This window comes from Pieris brassicae, chromosome 7 (assembly GCF_905147105.1).
Source record: "Pieris brassicae chromosome 7, ilPieBrab1.1, whole genome shotgun sequence".
Lineage (NCBI taxonomy): Eukaryota > Metazoa > Arthropoda > Insecta > Lepidoptera > Pieridae > Pieris > Pieris brassicae.
In genome coordinates this window covers 14006058-14027385 of record NC_059671.1, presented here as the reverse complement: position 1 = coordinate 14027385, position 21328 = coordinate 14006058, and the positions used below count along the sequence as shown (strand labels likewise).

At 33.7% G+C, this 21328-nt stretch overlaps 2 protein-coding genes across 4 annotated transcripts; both read right to left on the bottom strand.

The window, feature by feature from the left end:
• Window positions 1-3: 3 nt before the first annotated feature.
• On the bottom strand, window positions 4-16296 carry LOC123711584 (cullin-3). Of its 3 annotated transcripts, XM_045664187.1 has the most exons (16): window positions 16203-16296; window positions 15670-15823; window positions 14452-14649; window positions 13923-14108; window positions 13117-13320; window positions 11218-11397; window positions 9164-9358; window positions 8493-8669; window positions 7321-7491; window positions 5403-5510; window positions 4524-4648; window positions 4216-4435; window positions 3032-3201; window positions 2064-2202; window positions 703-888; window positions 4-133 (listed from the first exon to the last, which is right to left on the bottom strand). In XM_045664187.1, exons 2-15 carry the CDS (start codon window positions 15727-15729, stop codon window positions 736-738), a joined length of 2286 nt encoding a protein of 761 aa, XP_045520143.1. In that variant the 5' UTR covers window positions 15730-15823; window positions 16203-16296; the 3' UTR covers window positions 4-133; window positions 703-735. The 3 variants fall into 3 exon arrangements, with proteins under 3 accessions (XP_045520143.1, XP_045520141.1, XP_045520142.1); XM_045664185.1 differs by lacking the exons at window positions 15670-15823; window positions 16203-16296 and adding an exon at window positions 14984-15197; XM_045664186.1 differs by lacking the exons at window positions 15670-15823; window positions 16203-16296 and adding an exon at window positions 14984-15197 and having other exon boundaries at window positions 7-133; window positions 736-888.
• Window positions 16297-16967: 671 nt separating this feature from the next.
• On the bottom strand, window positions 16968-20269 carry LOC123712262. Its single transcript, XM_045665271.1, has 6 exons — window positions 20261-20269; window positions 19556-19742; window positions 18866-19104; window positions 18242-18502; window positions 17374-17532; window positions 16968-17156 (listed from the first exon to the last, which is right to left on the bottom strand). Exons 1-6 carry the CDS (start codon window positions 20267-20269, stop codon window positions 17019-17021), a joined length of 993 nt encoding a protein of 330 aa, XP_045521227.1. The 3' UTR covers window positions 16968-17018.
• Between the last annotated feature and the right edge of the window lie 1059 nt (window positions 20270-21328).

Genomic DNA, 21328 nt, shown 5'->3' with positions numbered 1-21328 from the left:
TAATATTCGCTTTGACAATAAAATAAACGTTTTGTATTAACTAATAATTTTTATTTAGCAATAATTTAAATACTCTCGTTACTTCTATCACTTTAACTTGTCCACCCGAGAGATTTACGGTCTCGCTGTTAGCCTGAAAGTAATGAAATATAGTTTAATGCCAAGATTTCTGTACATAAAATAAATCTATACTAATAATTAAGAGGTAAAGTTTGATCAGAGATCTACTGAACTGATTTTGATAATTCCTTTACCACGTAATATGTGTGATATATAACCAAAAAAAGGAGTCGTGATAGTACGGAGAAAAGAACGGTGCGGAATAGAGAAATCTGATTAAAATTCTAGAAGGTTAAGGCAATTAGAAGGTATTGTTCAAGATTTACGTGTCACATGGGTTACATTTAACTTAACAATGAGCTAACATGAACACAATTCGAAAGTAAATACGAGAAATCTTTTTTTCGTAGTTATTCAATATAAAGAATTAGTTCAATTGCACTAACTCAAGATAAACAGCTGTTTAATTTGCATGTCTGACATACTGTTGAATCAGCACAATATCCGAAAGTTGCGCATGCGCATTCTTAAAGTTCTAATTATAATTTTCCTCTCACAGATATTTTTCTTAAAGTGATTTAAAATGAAATGTACACATGACTATTGTCAAAACAGTATAAAATCTAATTTTCTAACGTTTACCTTGTAATTGGTAGTATATATGTGTAGACGCACCTATGCGACGTATGTGTACACCTTGCGGTCGTCTGGCGTACGCGCGAGGTACTCCCGTTCTATGAGACCCTCGATACGTTTCTTGATCACCACCGGAGAAGGTAAGAAGCGCGCGCGCAGCTGCTCTGTTACTTCTGCTACTAGCAGGGTGTGCTAAAAATAAAAATAAAATAGATATAAGTCTTGCGATGTATTTGAAAATGTTATTGAAAAATAAAAATGTATGTGTTACTATTTAAGAAAACCTGACAGTTCAGGTTTTCTTAAATAGTAACAGTTCAGTGTCGAGATTTATGTATAGGATTTGACACACGGGACTTAACTAAACACATGTACGTGTCTTTATTGCCCGTAACGACTTCCGGTTATAACGGCGGAATTAGAGTGGCCCATATAGGCGAAATCTACTGTATCTTAAAATATAAAAAAAAACTATTATATACTCTGATTTTTCATTCCGTAGAATTATAACATTGCATAAGTGTTGCTACTCAAAAAGTTAGACACCGAAAAAGGGACAAATTTGACCAAATTTAGGGCCATAAAAGAAAATGCTACATATTTTTTTAAGTTTTACTTACAAAAAGGTAAGGTTAATATTTACTTCTCCAAGTAAACTTATACAAAAATAACAAATATTTCAATATCACGAACCATATATCGAATTAACTTTAATTACTTTATTTTATTCTTTTGCTGGCATCACTGCCTAATAATTTCAGGATTAGTAAATCTTAAAAAGAAAATGTTATCTTTACTTGTGCGGATTTACGGTTTTCGATGAAAAGGGACCTAATTATCACTCGCCTTCCTTTAATGTGGAGGACCGCAATGAATAAAATTGATACATTCACTAACAAATAAAATGTATGCATAGACTAAGATGTTCACTCGTATTAAAATTGAAAAATATGCCCGGCAAAAAAGGTTTGTAATCTCTGACATGTCAAAAAGTGAAAGCTGTCAAAATTCTACGGAATTAGAAATTAGAGTATAGATCAACTTTAAAGTCGTTTATGAACGTAGATTAAACTGTATGAGAATTATTAAATCATTTGGCCTTCATTGTAATACTATGGAAATATATTTACTACATGAGTCAGTCTCAAATACAGTTTATACGCACACACACCCTTTCACATATTTAAACATTCACGTACGACTTTTGTTTGAAAATAAAGAAAATAGCTAACAACACCCTAGTGTGGAGACTAGCGTTAGATCAATTTTGTCACAACCATATTTCTGTCATGAATAAAGTTAATATTATTCATAGAAGTGACACGAGGTTATTCAATACAAAAACTACTTAAAGAAAAGAAACATACCGCCATTTTCTTCCTGGCTTTCATGATACGCACGATAGCGGCCTCAATCTCGTGTTTGCGATCCTCATCCACTTTGTTACGAGTCTCACGTCGTTCCGGCTCCGACTCGCCCTTTGCTGCTACTGTTTGGATTTTTACCCTGATTTGAGGGGAATTCTATTAGTATGACACATACATAAATAAATGTAACGGAGCCTCTTCTGAAAGGTGTATCCTTGGAATCACATTTCTTGGTGAATCTAATTCTTTAGGTGTATAAGTTTCAACTGTCCAATGATAACGCTAATATAACTTAGAAATTATGGTCGATTCCCTTTACATTGTCTATGTCTGTTTTAGCTATATTATTTGTAGCTTCGAACGTCTTGTGATAAACATATTTATTTCTCTTAATAAATAAAGTTTCAAAAAATTTATAAAGCTAAAGGCAAAGATTTCCTACTGTTTACAGACATTATAGGGCTTGTTAGAACATGCTTTATAGGTGCTAAAATTAATAGAAATATTCTCCAGTAAGCCAAATAACTGTTTTAAATTATTTTTACTACGGTCTAATAATCGTCTTTTCATTCACTAATATTTTTTTTATAGTATAGGGGGCAATCGAACTTCACAAAGGGCAGCCGCCGAAGCCCATGGACAGCCATTTAGGGCCGGCCTCATTTTGTAAACAATTGCGAGGTCGTATCTCCAGGGAAGACTACCACCGGAAGTTAGTTCCAGAGTTCGCTAAGAAAATGTCTTGAGAAGGAAGGCATCCAGCTCATCGATGCGGATAAAGTTTTGAGTTAATACGTAAGGAGTTGGGACGAGGCAGGAGGGATCAACCCAAACAACACTTCAGGACTACAAAAATAAGTCTGAATAGCTTTTAACTAAAGTACTCGTGTTTCTTTTCATCACAGTATAAACTCATTATACCAAAAAGAGACGAAATATTAGGTTAGTCGAAGTATTTGTGCAATTACCTATGCAATTTCGAAGTGAAGGCATCATTCACGTAGAACTGATGAGAGGGCTCTATTTCCTTGGTTTTGGGATGTTTGATAAGCACTCGTTGTGTGGGTTTGCCCATCGCCAGAGATTGCAGAGCGCGCACTAAATCCTTCTCCGGGACGTCTGTTTCGTTCAGGATTTCCTGGAATTATACATTGACAATAGTACTGTTATATGTAAGACGTATATTAATAAAAACACCAAACAATCAAGATCCAGCGAAATTTCGTGCGATTTTTCAATAGCGAAGCTTATGATTATGAGATCTCGTACGATTAACGATATTAAGTAGCAGAAATGTTATTATTTCCGACGAACAAGCGTATCTTTGAGCGTGGAATATATGCAGCGGTTGTTATATTTGAAAATCACTGCAATTATAGAGATGACTTGGACTAGTTCAAAGGCGACGCAATTTTACGCCAGTATTGAGTCTGAAAGGGCATTTTAAGCTGCTGGGGACATAGCCACTGACAAAAGTTGCTGCTTATGAAACAGCACGTTCGATATTCTTAGCTTAAAAAGTTATTCCCAAATCTAGGATTCCAAGATCACCAAAAAAAGGCGGATCTCGCGAGATTCTCAATCGTGATCGAGATTGCACGTGAAATATCGTTTTAGTCTTGTTAATTCTTGTTTTAAATAAAATAAATAAATAAATTTGTGACCTTTTACCGTTTTAGAGCTGGGCCTCAGATTTCTGTATCTGTTTCATGATCATTTGGTAATCAAATAGGCAAGAAGATCAGCCTTGACACACCCCGTCAACTTTTTAGGTCTAAGGTGGACGATGTTTTCCTTCACCGTTCGAGCGAATGTTAATTGCGCGCATATAAATTGGTCCATTGGTCAATCTCAGGGACAGTCGCAAGCTGAAGCCACCGTGCCAACACTGCTCTCAAATTCTGGTAGTAATTTAATTTTACTTTTTTGAAACGAAACCAGATTTGGTGTTTATTACTTTTACTGTCAAGAGATGGCGCTGCCGGCCTAACAACGCGAATACTGTTTCATTATTGTATTAAGGTCAATAATAATAAACTTTTACCCCTAATACGGTTTTCTTTATTTCCTACCATAGTTAATAAATTAAAAATAATGAAATGACACATACACGACAAGGAGCAAAATATTGGGAGCCCCCGAATCCACTCACCTCATAAGTAAGCCGTTCTCTCTTGTTAAACAGCAACAGCACACACATCTGGAAGGTGGACACTTGGATGATGTGCCTGCGGGGAGCTGCGGGGGCGGAGTGGGGCGGTGAACGGGGAGGCGACGAGGGCAACGCGCCGCGGAACGTCGCGTGGAGGTCTGCGCTGCCCAGCTGAGGCTGGAGGGAGAGCTGGCGGCCCGAGTGCTTTGCTAGGTAGAAGCTGAGAAACAAATTCAAGTTCATATATTAAAAATGTTAAACCATAATCTTTAAATGGTAGAAATACATATTTAAAACTGCTTGTAAACCTTCTAAAGACTTCAAACGCCATCCTAGGCGCGGCAGGTATGTTGCATTTGGGCGTGGCGCTCTGCGTCGGCCAGAATCCCGTAGTAAGCACGCGCACTGACAGATCCACGCCGTGTAAATTGCTCTGAAAATATTACCCCATTTTATTTAAAACCCTGAACGTTGTATCAGTGTAACGTCCTCCATTTTGAGATCCTCAAGATAAAGCATTCCAATTTTTAATTCATTATTTAATATTACAATTTCTTAAAGTGTTCTGTGGTTTAGCGGATCGCTGTAGAAAAACTGTTCCTCCAAGCACTTTAGTTATGGTTGAGGTCATATGAAATAGCAATATCAATTGACCACTTGAAGAATGGCGATGTCTATTGAATATACAGTTTAAACTCCCTAAAGCGTCAAAATCACTTGGCTTTGGTGGGTATAACTTGTCTTCCATACAATGATACTGTACATAGCATTACACCCAATCTCAATAACGACAAGAATTGAGTAATAAACTACTTTTTAATTTGCTAAAATTAGTAAAAACTGCGCAGCTGTGTACGTTTTTTTGTCGCTTTACTATCCTAGCCCGCATTAAACTCGACTGTCGGCATCATGCATACAAACATTCTCAGAAATTCGTTCTAAAAAAGAGACCATGTAATAAGTAGGAGTTATGGATTATATACACGTTATCATATTCTTAGTTGTTCATCAACTTTCAAACTGTAAACATGGCTAGTATAAAATAGAGTACTGGTTATGTACAATTTTAATTAATCTCTAAAATCTATTTTAAAAAATTTAAATAAAAATATTTGCCATTGAGTAATAAGTATTGTCACCTATATAAACATTAAAAGAAATATATGTATAATTATTAAAAATTTCACCCCGGATGATATAACGTGTTCCTTGAATTCCTCCATTATGGTATTAGACACTGTCATGTCCTTGAACATTCCTTCGAGTTTCGATGTGAATTGACAACCGCATTCAGTCTGAAATGTAAAAAAAATAATTTAAAATTGCGGCAAATAATAATAAGCGTATTTACAAGTATGTATTGAAATTACAAATGGTTGATTATTTATTATTTCGTCAAATTCATGAAAGGTTAGATTTATGTTGGATGACGTCTACGACGAACGCGTCTGCTCCGGTACAGCTGTGATTGATGATTTGTAATTATTTAGCAAGAATTGTGCACATAGACAATCATCGTTTGCATTTTTGTAAGACGCATAAGTAGACATGTGACAAGGACCCGAATGCACATAACCAAAACAAATGTTTGTTATAAACAAACACATATACATACCATATGTCGGGATTGGCTCTGACATCAGAAGTAAAGCACGAAATACAATTTAATTAATAATTTTAATCAATAAAAATATTAGCAGTGAGGCAGAGAGGTGACAGTCGGTTGAGACTGCGGTCCGTGCACCTCGACGCAACCAGAGATTTGCGTGCCGATACTTTTTTTAAATGGAATTTCGCTGTTGGCCTTTTCAGCTCAGCTCGGACTGTTTTGGCGAGAGTAGCTCGGCAAGGGCGTCTTCTGTGAGTCTCGACCCTCGGTTTGGGCCGTCGCGGGGTGGTCAATCGCCTGAAGGGCAGGACGGAAGCTCACTTCAGTGAGCGAAATGCGAAGTAAACGTCCTCGCCTTCCCCGGTGTAGGCGGTTTTACCCTAATCTGTGTGCGTACCGATACACCGGCGATTCGGGTTTTTATAAGCCCGAAACGTAGTTGGGCGATGACGTCACGTGCACGTGCCGCTAGCGATCGTTATCGCTGTCTTTTTTGTACCAACAACCTAACACCGCCGTCACATACATACATACATAACATGGCTGTAAACAGTTTTTAAATAACAAAAACTGTATTAATTTTATTATGGAATAGCTGGCAACTTTGACGCCCTAATGTCATAATTGCAATAATGTAATAAATGAATATATTTTTGTATAGCGTTGTAGCGAGACTGGATTATTATTCAACGAACGCATGGTGAGCAAAAAAAAAACCAAATAACTACGCTAAAAAATACTTATGTGATGTCTAATGAAATGAACAAACATAATAATGAAAGTTTCTCATCACTCATCACTATGGGTACGAAACTTAGCGCAAAGACTTTTCTCGAAATATTTTTGACTCTCTAAGCTAACTCTAAGCTACATTCCTGCTTAAAGTCTTGATAGAAACTCTGCAAAATTCTTTACCGCGAACACTTTTTAAGGACCTAAAGCGAATAAAAATTTAATCACGCGTGCAAGTATTGCCAGATTGAAACGTGAACGAAGGTTATAAAGATTGTAAGCCTCGAGACTTTAAGCAAGGTTAAATATAATTTTACTCACGAGAGTATTGTAAAGAATTTTGCAGCTTTTTATAGGGGTATGGGGTTATTCTGTTAGGGAATTCTCAATTTGGGACACGTCGCCGATTATACAGTGGAAATAACGGGGTTCCACGTCTTTGAGCAATCCTTCTCTCTGGGAAAGTTATATGTATCATAACATATGTATAAATGTTTCGCGTTTATGTTTTTAATAGGAACCTAAACTAAGAAATCATAACATAAATATTTGTCCAGAGTATAGAAAGAAACCCGGCAGTAACAAAATTCAAAACATTACAATATTTAAAAATTATTTAAAGGTGAGATTTTCATATATTGCAACCAATAAGAATTCCTTTATATATAGATTATGATTACGTAACTTTGTGACGTAATTTTGTTTCATACTTAAAAAGGACGAAAAAAGTCATATATCAAAAAATCCATCCAATTTTATATTACCTTTAATTTAGAGATCATATTCTTTTCGCTGTCATCTGAGACGGACTTGTTAAGTAGGAGTCGCTTAGCTAAGTGCTGCTTATAGTATCGCTCAAACACATCCTTTTCTTGAAGGAAACGGAATAACACCATTGTCTTGTCCAACACAGCTTCGATTTCTTGCTCACTCATCTGGAATAAAAATATTATTTTTTATTAGTCTTCAAGTTTATTTGGCCTAACACTTCGAAGCTTTAAAAATATTATTTTTAAAGTTGAAAGCATTGGCTAAAGATTCTTTCTTTATATATTCGGAATACAATCAGAAATATTCTTAAAGTAGACACCATAATACAATAAATATAGGTTTAATTTTTACTTTCACAAGCTTCGTAAAACTACAAAAATAAAAAGACCGTGGTCTTTTCATATCTTACTTTCTTCTTTCTTCTTACTTTCAGGGCAAAAAGTAAGATCACAGACGCACCAACCCACGTCACACAGCGGAAATGGAAATGGGCAGGCGATATTGCACGGTTTACAAAAAAATACAACAAAAGCGCCGAAGCCACGCTGTAGGAAAGAACATATAGGAGAGAGAAAAGTGGGTAAACCATAAAAATGGTGGGCTGACCTCATGATAAAGGTTTTTGGGGAGAAACGGATGGCGGAAGCAAAAAACAGTTCCAAGTGGAAAGTCTTCAGGGAATGGCTTTACCCAAAATTTGTCCATACTGCAGAAAACGAAGTAATGGAAATAACAATAACTAAAGTAGACTAAGTAAGTATAATTGCAAAAGTAACGCTCCTCTGATTTGTAATTTTGTAATTTCTTAAAGTAGATTTATTATTATTATAATTATTCAGATTCTCCATAACTTTGCGCCAGCTTAGCTTCCCAATTTATATTTCTAGCTTTTTAAATCACTTCTTTGTTTGTAAGAATTCTCTTAGTTAATTATTAAGTATAAAGCATGCCGTGTTTTCTCATATAAGGGCGTACAAGTCGTAAATTTTGTGTATTTTTAGATGTGTTTATTGTTATACCCATTCACAAACCTATGTAAATAAACATGAACCAATCTCTCTATTTATTTACATCTAAAAAAATATGACTTAGGGAGGGTTAAGAATCTCCAAAAAATCGCGTGACGTAATATTTGAACGCTCCCTTAGAAATACAAAATACTTACCCCCTTCTCGCCCTTTTTAAGTTTGCCATCGATGAAGAGTGAGAGGAACTCCGGAGACTTATTGTTCAGATTTAGGAAGTACTCGAAGTCCGACGCAATCATGTGCTTAAAGATCTTGTCGCTATTAAACGATTTGTGAAGGAAATGATCGAATCGGTCCTTTAGCTCCAGCAAATTCTGTAAAGAACATTGTTTCATCAAACCTCCTATCGTTACATTATTATACAAATTGCAGTAAATCTGCTTACGTAATACCCGAACGTTTTATATACGAATATTTACGCTTGATAAACTTATAAAAGAGCGGCGGAGAGTTTATTGCCAGTTCTTCTCTTCCGTTCTACGGCTTTGATTTAAGAACAGGCAGTAAATGTAAAATTAGAAGCATTTAATGTATATTTCGTTTCTTAACGTTCATTTCAGTTTTTGCCTCTGACTATTTTTATTTCTATATATAGTTAATTCCATAGCTGGTTTTATTCTTGATGAGACACACAAACAATAATGAAATGTAAATTAAAACATTCCCATTCACAACCTCACCGCACTCCATTTTTATCGGAAAAAGTTAATTTTTTAGTATCTATAGCTAAATTGATTTTAATAGATTCAGCCGGTTTAGTCGTGAAAGAATAAAAAGCTAATTTGTATAAGATCAATTCTATAATTACCTGGACATATGCAATAGCATTTGTATTATGATGTGTGTCTGTGACCAACGCGCGTCCTTGCTCTCTGAGATGGGCCGACACTGCATCAGCAACTGTACGAAGACCTTCTTGAACGCGAGACAATAACTTATAGACACATGCCAACTCAACGGTACGCGTGTGCATTAACATGTGAACCACGCCCGAGTTCTCCATCTGAAAAAAATATATGGGGGTCCTGAATATGATACTCGGTTGAACAAATAATTCTTATACGAAATATACCTATCAACATGTTTACTTATATTATATAAGTATACCTCCAGGTCGTAGACGCAAAAATCTAAAAAAAATTAAACACAAATCTACTGTTTTGTAGCGCCACAACGTGTGTTCAAAATACGCGGACTATTTCTTGTCAAGTCAAATCATTTATTCGAATTAAACCACCTAAAGTGGAACTTCTGAAAGTTAAATAAAATATAAAGATGACTCTAAATAAAGTTGCCCTTCCAAAAGTTTCGTGTAAAGAAGAATGGAGAAGAAACTCCACACTTACTCTTTTGAAATATGTTTAACAGTATTTTGTATACATTAGTTAAATAATTATATGTGAAGACTGTACTCCTAGAATAAAACTACTATACTAAAATAGGCACCAAGTATTATTTACAAATTAAGCAATGCAATGAGCGGATAGTTTCATTATTGTATTGCCAGTATACATGTTCCTCATTTATTTATATATATTGAAACCGTAGAATATTATACATTAAAGAGTAAAAATAAAACCGTGTGCGAGATAAAAATTAAATAATTGTAAAACCATTTCAAAATCTTCTATCAATAATGTGTTTTTATACAAGTTAGTCTCAATGGTGGCCTGAACTGGATGTTGCATTAAGGTCCGCAGGATCGGATTTCTGACAGAACCAGAGCAGCATAATAGTTTTGCATGCTCAAGGGATTTTTTTTTCTTGCGAAATTCAGACTTCGTGGTCAGTTGCTGAATATTACCTAGGTAACACTGAAAATGTTTAGAAAATGAAAAACGGCTTGATGTAGAAAGTTGCCAATACCTTAATTGTTTTTCGAAGTAATGTCCGTTCCTACCTACACATCTTCGCATTCGATGTAACCACTGAGAAAAGCAGTGGCTCATTCTTCCTTAGGGGTCTATTCTATGGCATTTTCGTACGCTTTCAGGGCTCGTAAAGCGAATACTACGAATTTTATCTTTAGTTCTTGGGTATAAATGAAAGTCACAGGGCGCCAGGTCAGGACTGTATGCCGGATGACTCATTATCTCGACACCTGCCACAGTCAATATAAATATTCACCAGTCCATGCGAAGATGTTTCTGGTCGTCGGTTAAAGTATGGGGAATCCATCTGGTGCAAAGCTTCCTGACGCCTAAATGTTCTTGTCATATTTTTTTGAACTTGACTCATACCAATGCCTAAGCTTGCTTCAGTAGGCGCTGGTAAAGGACGTCCCTCATGCGGATCATCATCGAGATTAATACGTCCACGCTTAAACTCGTTAAATCAATTGTAAATATTGGCATGTGATGAGGTTTCATTAAGAAATGCTAATCGCAGCCTATCATAACTTTGTCGTTGAGAAAGCCCACAACGAAAGTCATAATAAATCATTGACCGAACATTTTCTCGCGTTAGGTTTATTTTCAGATGTAACAAGAGTTTTAGATTTGCCGCCAATTCATAAAAACAAATGACAAATTAATTCAATATACTACATTAGGCTACCAAAGAGATCTAAAATTGAAATTTAAAAAAAAAATCATTAGCAATGTTTGTAACTGGCCCGTTTTAAACATTTTCAGTGTTACCTAGGTAATATTCAGCAACTGACCACGAAGTCTGAATTTCGCAAGAAAAAAAAATCCCTTGAGCATGCAAAACTATTATCCTGCTCTGGTTCTGTCAGAAATCCGATCCAGCGGACCTTAATGCAACATCCAGTTCAGGCCAATCTCAATAGAGATAGCGGTATATCAATAAAATAATTGCAGAATATTAATTTTAAAAAAGGTTAGGTTTTAACAACAATACCTCTACAATAGTCTTCATGTGCCGTTCAATAAGTTCATGTTCCAACACAGCGACCACCCGAGGCTCGGTACTTTCATCAAGATAGTGCCTCGCGCGTTCAGCTTCTTCGCTTATACGCGCCTCGACTCGAGCTATGTACACCGCTGCGCTGTTCTCTGCTAGGAACTTCTGAGATTCCATCTGAGGACATAATAACGTAGTGTCAGAGAATGTTATTTTTTATATTGTTTACATAACTCGTTTAATGTGTGGAATTAGATTAGAATTAAATGTAATTGCAATTGAAAGGATTTCTTTTTTATACAAAAATTCGTGTAATAGTGTAAAAATATATTTTAGATACTTGTATTATAATTACGTTTTGAAATTAAAATATAGATTGCAATTAGCACAACAACGCTACAAAACTAAATGAAAGTAAATTCAATTGAAAGATTTTGATTTCAGTAAAGAATCAGAGTGGAACTATTGTAATTAAAAATAATATAGTATTTGTAGATCTTTGTTATACTGAAAAATAAAAAATTTATTCAATTTTTTTAAATAATATGTGTGTATATCTATAACTATAGGAAAATTTGTAATGTGCTTTTTTTACTTTTAAGGGGGTGATGTGATGTGGCAGTAGGTAGTATTGAATGTTATCTAGTAAATAAGGATTTTTCCAAATATAATACCAATAATATCTAATGAACGATGGGTTTAACTTAGTGTTGTGAATCGCAACGAATTTAGCAAACAACACAAACACCTATTTTAATTAAAATGGATTTGATACAATTTACAAAACAATGTTTATATTAATATTACAAATAGCTTAATGATCCACACATGTTTATAGATAAACGCATTGCATCCTCCTGGGTTCGATTTTAGCAACATTTTTTTTTAGTTTAAGTTGACAAGCACAAAGAAGTAAACAATTCAATAAATAAACGACTAAAAGACTTGTTTCTTAAGAGATCAGTCTTTAAATAATATTTTTTATAGAAAGAAATGGTTGGCCAATGTCCTCAGCCATATTAGAAAAAACATGGTCAAGGACATTGTCCATTATTATGAAATCGCGAATCCATTTAATGGATTAATTAAAAATTTCCAACTGGACTATGACTAATGTTATCTGATATTGTTTTGTTTAAATTCAAAAGTTCTGTTAATAACGTTTATTTTTATTATTCAGTGATTTTATTATGTCATAAATTATTACTAGGCAATGATATGCAAAATGTATCAAGGTTAAAATTTAGTTTTCTTTAAATTTTTATAAATATATTAATCGTAATATAATTTAATTAAATATTTCTAAATATAGGTTATTTAAAATATTTGAAATTTTTATACTGAAACATATATTGCAATTCACGCATCAAAGTATTAACACAATCACAACGTTAATCTTGTATTTTGGGAACTGTCAAAGTGAAAAGCGAAATGCAACATTATGTCATATAAGTTTTAAATAAATCCTTTACTTAGACAAAAATTGTGTATTTTTTATGAAACCGTTTTAAAACAAGAGACATTTCAGATATCTAAATCTCTACATGAACTAGTTTCCTTCTGCAATTTTACCCATTTCCCGAATTTTGTCCAAAAATGCGACCCCTTACGCAATCGTTATATTTTAATCAAGTAACAAACAAAACATAATGAATTATCCACTTTCCCCTATGCATTACTCACGTAGTTGTCGAGTTCATGTAGAGTGACCGTGTACGGTCTGGCCTTCATAAGTAGGAAACAAATATAACAATTGTATCAAAAAAGTCAAATAAAATATTAAGTTGAAATATTAGATATAAACACAGATAAAATTACAAAAATAATAATTATATACAAACATGGAAGCAGAACGAAGGTTAAAAAAGAAGTGAGCTCAAACTGGAGAAAACTTACCCGATAAAACTCAGCAGACTGATGCAGAAACGGTTTCTCAAAGTCCTCTTCATACACTGCCCGAGAATTGATGCCTAATACCATGAGCATCTGACAAGCGTTGCGAATAGCCAATCTATCAACCACTTCACCACGTCTTTCACGAGCGACCAGTTCAAGGAGTGTTTGTCGTAAATGATCGCGTATACAGCCGTACCGAACAACCTATTAGAAGATGAAATTGTTAAAAATATGTTCTTAGCTGAATAGTAAAAGAATCATAAATTTATTTTTAAATGTCTTGTTGTCCAAAAAGCACTAAAGAGAAGTAACATGCAATAATAACAAAATTAAAAGTGCATATCAGCCATGACATTACAGTTAATTATTATTTCCTAAGTGTATTCCTTTCATTGTGTTTAATAATGGTGTATTTCATTACACAATTATAAAACAGTCTAATTACACTCACATCCCTGATCAAAACATCATAACACAATTGGATAGAAAAATACCAAAGAATTAATTACTTAGTAGTAATTAGACTTATTAATTAGTAATTAGACTTAATAATTAGTTAAAGAGACTGCTAAGACCAATTTACTTTTTATGGGTAAAATGGTGACAAACAAAAGAAACAAACACACTATCTCTAGACCCAGTGGTTGTCCATAGATCTTCTATGACTACAAAACCAGAAAAATTATTGATTTGCAGGGAACCCATAATATCTGGGTTACATGCGATAACTAAAGCCACAGAAATTAAAAGAAATTTAAATAAATAAAAATATCTCTAAGCCAGAAGATGAAGAAAAATAGCAGTACCTGATCTCTAAATATAATAAGTCCTAGGTTATAGACATTATCCACATCATTCTGTTGTACATAAACTCTATCCATATACATGAGTATATCTCTGATCATCACCATGCTAGTTTGATGATCTGTCCATGCATTGTTGAGTGTTTGCAGAAATCCATTATGCAATGAATGGAGGACATCTTCACGGACCTGTGAAGATTTTTGTTTATTTGTTTTATTAATTGTGTAGTGGCTCTTAAAATTATTTATAACAAAATTGTCTCTAGAGATATTATACATTTTAAGTAAAATTGCAGTTTGCATTTAGCGTGCAATATTTAAGCTTTAAGAAAATTTAATGATTCCATATTTAGAAGAAACAAAATAATTCAGTTAGCTTTAAAGGTAAATGATTGAAGAGTATTCAGTTACAAACACTTCTATACCTTAAGGGATTTATAGCCAGTAACATTTCAAAGGGATCCTACATAATTAAAATTCATAGAAATGCTGATATAAATAGATATCCTTTTGAAGGCTCTCAATCTGTTACCTTGTTTTCGAGGTGATGTGTAACAACTTCCTTAAGGCCAGTGTACAATCTCTCTCCATGTTTGTGGAGTACCATAGTATATGCATTCCTGTATAATTCTTCAAATGACAGACCCGAATTATTTTTTTTCTGTATTTCCTGTATTGCATTTTTTAGTAAACTCCATATACTCTCCACATACTTCTCATCCATAGTCATCTGAAAAAGATTTATTTCTATTGTTATGAAGATTATGACTATCTTATTACTATACACATGAGGTGAGGTCTAGTAGTATTTAATTTAGAAATTTTATGTATAGTAATTAGTAATGCTCATTAGCAATAAAATATATATAATTATAAATTGTGATCTTCTCAGACAACTTCCTTAACTATGATTAAAACATCAATACAACAACTATGATTTTACAATAAGTAAAAATAAAGACAGCTTTGATATGAAGCACAACTAACAAATTAGTCATTTGTGGTTCTACTTAATATGAATTGGACAGCCTGTCTATTTAATACAAGTTATTGACAGGACATACCCATGTATCCGGATACATCTGATAATAAGGTTCTGAATAGTTCCATACTTGAAATTTTCTAGTCATTTTTAGTTTAATGATTTCTATCATCACAAAAACATCAATATCAAAGTAAAAATATGTACATTGTAAACAATTTATAAATTCTCTAATGTTGACTGATTTTTCTATGTTGTCAAACAAATTAATGACATTTTTTTTACTGAAATTTTGTCTCTATTCAAGTGAACAAATTTTTCCAATTTTGAAATTGGTTGTCAAATAGTGGCTATGGATTAAAAACATACACCATAAATCATTGAAAACACTAACATCTATATACACACACTATTTATCATTATCTAAAAAATTCAAGAACTCCAGACTCAGGCAAATTTAGTAAAGTATAATATAACCTTATTTAATTTCACACAAATTAAGTTATATTATGACTATTCTTTAATAAATTATTTTTTTATGTTAAGATTAATCCTCCATCCATCCTCTTAAATCAAACATTATATTCAAACTAAAATTAGAGCATTTTCTTAGTGTTTCTTAACAATGAGCTTCCTTTTAAAAATGTATGAAAACAATTAGTAAAATATTTTTTTTATCATACATATGTAACCTTCTAGACTGTAATATAAATTTTAATAAATTATATTTTTTACATCGAGTGTGCAATATTATAAGGCGTGACTTACGGGAAAAGCTCTGATCCTCATCTTGCCAGGTTTGTCTTTCGGTAACGTACTTTTCATCATTGCGGCTGATTATTTTTTAATTCACAACAAAACTTTATATATCGTTTTTATTTAACTTCACAGTAATACTTCATTGTTGCCCTCCAATTCAAAGCTGGAAATTTGAGCATTACATTAGAAAATTACTGCTTAGTTTTTGTTGGTAAAGCAAACGTCATCCGATAATGTACTTGGCGAATGCGAATTACGCTAATATTTCCCCAATTAAGAAAAGAGGCTCAACTTTGTGTGCTTTAATAATAAAGCCCTAATAATAAACAATTTCAGGGTGCAATATCTCTTTTAAATCAAAATATATGAAAAATATTGATAAAGTAAATAGATGTCAAGAGAAAAGGCAAAATAACAGGCTAGGAATGGAGACTTCTCTTTCACTCATCATATAGTCGCTAGTTTTAGTTATTACTGGACATGACGTATTATTTTGTAATTATCATACATCAATTAAGGTGAATCCATTAAAAAGATATTACCTCATTAAATTATAAGTTTAACACTTAAAAATATCTAGAAACTAGTGTAAACAAGATACTTTTTCAGTTTTCCAAAACCATCGAATCAAAATTGGGAAAAGAACATAATTGACAAGGACAAATGACACTTGACAATTTTGTTACATACCACAGAGAAATTTAGTCACTTTGTATCAGTATCTACTCTGTGGATTTGAATGACACAACAGTCTATGTACATCGCCAAAACAAGTTTATTAATCTATGGAGTCTAAAATTTGATTCAAGCCAGAGCTCGCGCTTGTTGATTATTAGCGCGCATTATCTAAATGAGCTTTATATTCTAAATAATCAGATTAGATACGTAATAATGTAAACAATTCTTTAAAAAAATTTAAAGAAATTTCTAGCAACGTGTATTTTGAATCACAAAAATCTGGAACCAAGTGTTAAATAAACTTTAATTAAATAATGTTTGGCCTCTTGGTTTGTCTGAAAAAGTTTTCAGTTCAACTTAGGTAAATTAGGGCAAAATATTATAAACGAAGTTGAGAATTGCGTCCAAGATCAATCTTCGTATTTGAAAGTATTACGATAAATATCAAATAATAAATTATGAAAAGTCAAAGCTTCTTAGTCTTTTTAGTTGTCGATTATATTTTGCACCCTGAAATATTCCTAGCTATATTACTAAATGTATTTTAAATAGAAAAAATATTTTTCTAGGTAGTTTATATAGATTAGGTGAATAGTTGGTAGGTTATTTAAACTCATTTTCGTTGTAAATGCGTTTTTTAAATTTTTATTCATAAAATACTTTATAAATTACAGGACAATTTACTGCGTAAGAATAGATAAAAAGCGGAGAAGAAATAGCGTTGCGCAGGCAATCACGAAGACGGAGATCATAACACGTAAATTTTTTTCGGATCTTTGATCGCGTTCACTAACGCGCAGCCGCTCAATAAGTCCATTCTGAAAAAAATATAATTTAAAAGTAGAAATTAAAATTAAACATATTTTGAAGGTTCATCATAGACACAAAGAATGGATCTCAGCTTGTCCTTGCTACTATGTAATGTAATTACACTTTTTTTTTCTGATTTCTCGCGACCAAAGTTAATTTAATTAATAATTTGAGTTAATAGGGCGATTGCTAAGTCCTTTCTTTCTGTTTATATTTTGTTATTACCCAACCGCCATGACTGGCAACCCAATTGCCAGGTTCTTCATGCAGGAGATCTGCGATAGCCGCCGCCGGGGCTGCTATAAGTTCCAGAGCAGGTTCACTGTCTGCTGCTTCAGCGGCTTCTCTTGCTAATGCACCACAGATGCAATATACAGCTGCAATCTAAAAATAAGAAAGGAATGAATGGTTACTTTGAGATACACTTTTTTATAAGCATAATTAGGTATGTTAGTGATTGGTCCCTGTCTTTGAATAAATAAATAAATTAGCTTTTAATTTACGATAATCTGTTCAAACAACGGTAAATATGCACAACGGAAATGCTATTATATAAATTGGTACCACTTAGTTTTTCTTCTGATATTGAGACACGCAATCTATAGAACCGGTTAGAAAAAACATCGGCCTAAGAAGAGGTTACAAATGTGATATTCACTCGTGTTATCCAACCCTTAAATCTTCTTTTAGGTTATCGTTACCTTTTTATGGAGAACAGAAATACGAATTTTAATACTACGTAATGTTAATAAAAGTAAATCTTTATGGATCGTAAACGTGGATATTTTCAGTGCTAGAATATTAAAAGCACTTGTCTATGGGCGGTAATCACATACTAAATGAGCTTTTACTTGAACAATGCACAATAGTGACACGCTCGTATTTTGTAAAGTTAATAAGGTGGAATTTTACAAATTATAAGAATCATTTGTGTAACTAATTACAATAGTCTTTAACAACGAACATGAATAATTAAGAAACATTAATCTCTTCATAGACTTTAGTTCGATGACAACTTAACGACTTTATTTAAAAAAAAATTTAATGAGCTATTTAAGTACTTATTCTTTGTGAAGACTATGGAAAAAGTTACCTTTGACCAAGTTATGTTTTCTCTAGTAATGCGTCTAGCTAGGGCTAAAGCAAGTTCCGCAAGGGCAGTGTCTGATCGGAGCATGGCTGAGGGAGCTCTCGTCGCCTGACGGGCCACGTGTCGAAACGCGTCAGGCCTTTTCCTTTCTAATGCTGCACATAAAGCTCGTAACGCCGCTATTACTCCCGACTCTACGTTGTTTATTGCCTCTTCTCCGCATTCCGTTTCCAGCATTTGTTGTAGGCGTTTTAATACTATTTGCTGAAGAAGATATTACTGTGATGTTTATTCCTTAATTAAGTAATAATATGAAAGAGAAAAAGTATTTGCAGTTTTTGAGGCTTAAAATATTAAAAAGCTTATTTAGATGATACATCTTAGGGGCCGTTCGGGTATTACGTAAGCAAATTTACTGCAATTTATTCCCCCCCCCCTCCCCTTCTCTTGTCAGCAAAAGTAAGCAAAGCTCTCAAAAATAATAAAAATGTCCGCCGAGTTTTTCAGCTCATTTTTATTGTAAAACAGATTGCAGAATCGTTCTCTCACAAGTTCTCATTATGTCTGATTACAACTTAACAGTAGTTTTCTACTATTAAGATGCTATTTATTTCTTTATTTGGTTACCTTCTTAGGGCACGCTGAAGATCTACGTATTTGAGTCTTAATGTACTGAAGACATAGAGCTCTTCCTTGTCGGACAATTTGCGGTTTGACTTGGGTAGGCATGGCTAGGCACCAACCGATGGTGGCAGACAACCTTCGGGAGACTGCAGCAGCTGCCGTGCTTGATACCATTGTGCTAAATCGTCGTTTAGTGCGATCAATCGGTGACAACGAACGTGTTGGTGATAATCGTAGGCCATCTGAAAAATGATATCCGTAAAATATAAGCAAATATTAGATCGTAACTGTTGATCAAACTGCGATAAATAGTAGCGTAGTATACTCTAATCAAGTTCTAATCCATATTTTAAACCATAAATTAACTTTTTACATATTTTTTTATAGCATAGCCTACGGGACGCCCAAAATGGAGAGCCATCGCAGCCCATGGACACCCATTTTGGTGGGCGAGTCCCTGGCCTTTGAGGAAGGAGTATGATCATTTTTAAACAGTTGGAGGTCATCTCACCCAGGGTCTCTGGGGTCATCCCCGCCGGAAGATGATTCCACAGTTCGCTAGTTCGTAACCATCAAGGTGATGATCTACCAACTTTGAAGAATCATATAGAATAAGTTTTAATCGTTTAAGCAAGAGTATCAACAGAATCATAGTTTTCACATCTCTGTTTTGAGGGAAAAATATACTTGTACCGGACAATTTTAGCCGTTCAGTTCCGGGAAGCACGCTGAGCGGTGTGCTAAGTTTGCGGCGCGCTCGCAGCGGCGGCACGAACTCGTCTTCTTCTCCATCTGGTGGAGTGACGTGTATTGCGATGTTGTTGTCCTTTTGAATTCTCTTTCCATCCAATTGCCATTTTAAATCTGTTAGAGGTCCTATCTAAAACAAATTTTGAGAAACGAGAACGTAATAAGTTGTTTTTTAATGACATAATAAAAATAAACAGTTCATCTAGAAATTATTACTCAAAACAGATCAGCACAGTTTTAAGAAATATTATCCTTAAATTAATGAAGTATGTGATATAGTCACACTATACAAAGTTAAATTTAGTTTTAGTAATAAAGCGGTTGTAAAATAGTCTCAAGTAAAAAATACCGAGCCGAAATAATATTCGTGATGCTTTGAAAAATATAAAAACATAAGCGATTTACTTGTATGTATTTATTTCCATAATATTATATATGATGCATACATTTTCTCACGATAACAGCTACTTTAATCGATTGATCTGTCTTGAGCCTTGAACGTCTTGAGTTTCAACTCCAAGGCAGTCATTCTAATAAAACTTCGTACCCATTAAGTATATGTTTTAGTACGAGGTAACACAATGTTTAATATTAAACTCTTCGCAAAGCCTTGTCGGAAAAATCTGTTTTCCTTTCAATATTACGTACTAGTCCCATTGAGCGGTATCGAGTTATTGCCTAGTTTTTCCTTTGTCAACTTGTTGAGCTTCTGCCTTTGTTACTATCGGGAAAAAATTTCATATAAAATGCAAAACGTTATTGAAAGTAATGTGAAATTTTTGTTACTCCGACCTTTGATGAATGCAAAAATACGTTTAAAGCATGCCTTGTAAATATAAAGGAAATAGTTTAAGTTGACAAATATCTTGCTACCAAAATACTGCAATGTCGTATACATTAATAGTAATTATACTGTACTGTACAACAGTATCAAGTGGCCAGGCGCGCCAACTCTGAGAAAATCGCATCGCGAAATCTGAGTCCAAGATGGATGAAACGCTTCTAGTCTTTTCTTTACACTGTAGAATTATCGCAGAGGCTTCATTGCTAGCGTTGTACTCACGTATCTATTGTTTAATACAATTCGCTATAGATTTGGCTTTTTTATTTCCTTTTTATACTTTTAAATCGTTTAAAGGCCATTAACCTGCCTATTTTTCTGGGTATTAATAGTGTTTTTGTTCGGGTCATAGTTTATGTTGATGTGTCTTAATGTTTTATGAATAATACAGTCCGTATGTAACACCGATGAAGCGTCACTCAATGAAACCGTTATGTTAAAATGATTCCTTATCGTATAGGTTGGTAACTAACACAGCATATATCTTTTTGGAATGAAATAACCGTCTCGACCGAAATATCAGCCAATGAAATCTCCGCACGTCTCTTTCAAAATAACCCTCTGGTTGATTCTGATTTTTGTACTCATTATTCGCATTTTATATTTTCTAAATATTCAACCAATTTTTTCTATAAGAAATTTTCTATGAAAAGAATATCCTAAACGGATATACAACAAACGTGGAAGAATAAAAGTTTTGTATATATTCTTAAATATTGGTTCTAAAATTGGATATTTTTATAAATTTAATGCTCCGAAACCTGACGAAATTGTCAAAGACAATCATTTGGTAGGCTTTTTTCTGTCCTTATTGAATTAAGAAATCTCGGGAATATATTTGATGTACACCTTTATTTCTTGTTGAGATGGGAATA